Below are 1,819 nucleotides of genomic sequence, written 5' to 3'. Positions count from 1 at the left end.
GCTGCTAGTTCCACCCCCGCTGCAGCAGAGGAGAAGAAAGATGAGAAGAAGGAGGAGTCTGAAGAGTAGGATGATGATATGGGATTTGGCTTGTTTGATTAAATTCCTGCTCTCCTGCAAATAAAGCCTTCTTATGTTAAAAAAAAGAAAAAAGAAAAAAGGAAAAAGAGAGAGAGAGAGAAATAGGCAAGTATGTAACAAGCAAGTAATGTAGATAAATGATAGACAGACAGATACATGCATAAATAAACAGCAGTCTAGAATTTAATAACACAAATCTTCAGACTCTACGAATCTAACACTAGGCTGGAGAGACAGCTCAGCAGTTAAGAGCATTTGCTGCTCTTTCAGAGGATCCTAGATCTGTTCCCAGTGACCACGTGGAGCAGCTCACAGCTGACTCTTAACTCCATCTCCCTGGGATTCAATGTCTTCTTCTGGCCTCAGTAGGCACTGCACTTACGTGCCCCCTCCCTGCCACCCCCATACACACACACACACACATAGAAATAAGAATAAAAATAATTTATCTACTAACTTCAAATCATTACAAAACTTCAGAACACAAGGTGTAAAAGGAGTCTAAAACTTTTCAGGAAGAACATATTATCCTAAGTCCCTGAGCATGCCAGTTCGCTCAGCAGCTAGTAGGAATATGTAAGAGAGCAGAGGTGAGGCTTGACATTCCGGTTGTCATCAGGTCCAGGGCTGGGACATGACTGAGAGCATCAGGCTTCTGGCTGAGGAGGTGAGCATGGAATGGGAGCCCTCTGAGCACCTGGATCTCATGGGTCCTCATCACCACCTCTGATGGCTGAGGGGGACTGAAGCTGAGTGTGTAGAATAACATGTGTGTGGGATAGTCCAGAGCTGAGCTAACCTCTCCATGCTCCTGGAGCTCTTATAGGGATCTGCACAATTGAAAGGGCACACAATAATGCTAAAGCCCTAGTTGAGTGGTAAAGAGAGCATGACCACACAGCAGAGACTCCCATGAGTACACCACAGCTCTCCACTTACCACAGAAGCAAGGAAGCACCATCAGGAAGACATCCAAGAACTTAATAAAGTAAGTCATGAGCCACAATCCCCACTAGTTATGGGACTCTAGCAAGAAAACAAGCAAATCAGAGAATTGCAACAAGAGAACAAAGAACTGTGAACATCCTTGGACATGGATGAGCTCCCATCTGCCTTGGAACTAATGATGAGCACGTGCTCAAGAGCAAACGTTTAGACTGCTAATGGCTAGTGAAAAGATGACCCAGGTATACAAGAGCAACCCTCTAAGAAGGTGCAAGCACACGTTGGTCAGATCATGGGGAGGCAGCAGCAATGAGGAAAGCGATTGAAGTTGACAACCATCTCAGAAAATAGTGGCTCCTGAGAATCTTTATCTAGAAGCTGATAGAAACAGATACACAGACCCACAGCCCACATTAGGTGGAGCTCGGGGAGTCTTGTGGAAGAGTGGAATATAGAATTGAGTGAGCTGCAGGGGTCAAGGACACCACAAAAAGACCTATAGAGTCAACTAACCTGGGCCAGGGTGGGGTCACAGAGACTGAACCACCAACCAAAGAGAATGCAGGGGCTGAACCTGCAGATGTACAAAGAAGCGGACATTTCTGGTTTCTTTGCAGGCTCAGTGAACAACAGAACTGGCTTTTCCTCTTCCCCACCTGTTGGTTAAGAATACTAGACAGTTGACATTTGTAATGTAACAAGATAAGAATGGTCATCTCTAAGTAAATTTGAAATTCTTCTGGCTCATAGAATTCCTTTGTTTTTTTTTTTTAAGAGATTGCTTTGTAATACT

General features: G+C 44.4%; 1 protein-coding gene across 1 annotated transcript in view; it reads left to right on the top strand.

The window, feature by feature from the left end:
• LOC110324938 (60S acidic ribosomal protein P2-like) overlaps window positions 1–102 on the top strand; it is a 442-nt gene extending 340 nt beyond the window's left edge. Inside the window, 1 exon segment of the mRNA XM_021202697.1 lies at window positions 1–102. This exon segment is cut by the window's left edge and continues 7 nt beyond it. Within this exon segment, the coding sequence (XP_021058356.1) occupies window positions 1–102 (102 nt within the window).
• The last annotated feature ends 1,717 nt before the right edge of the window (window positions 103–1,819 follow it).

This window comes from Mus pahari, chromosome 7 (assembly GCF_900095145.1).
Source record: "Mus pahari chromosome 7, PAHARI_EIJ_v1.1, whole genome shotgun sequence".
Taxonomy (NCBI): Eukaryota; Metazoa; Chordata; class Mammalia; order Rodentia; family Muridae; genus Mus; species Mus pahari.
This window is presented reverse-complemented; position numbering and strand designations above follow the sequence as displayed.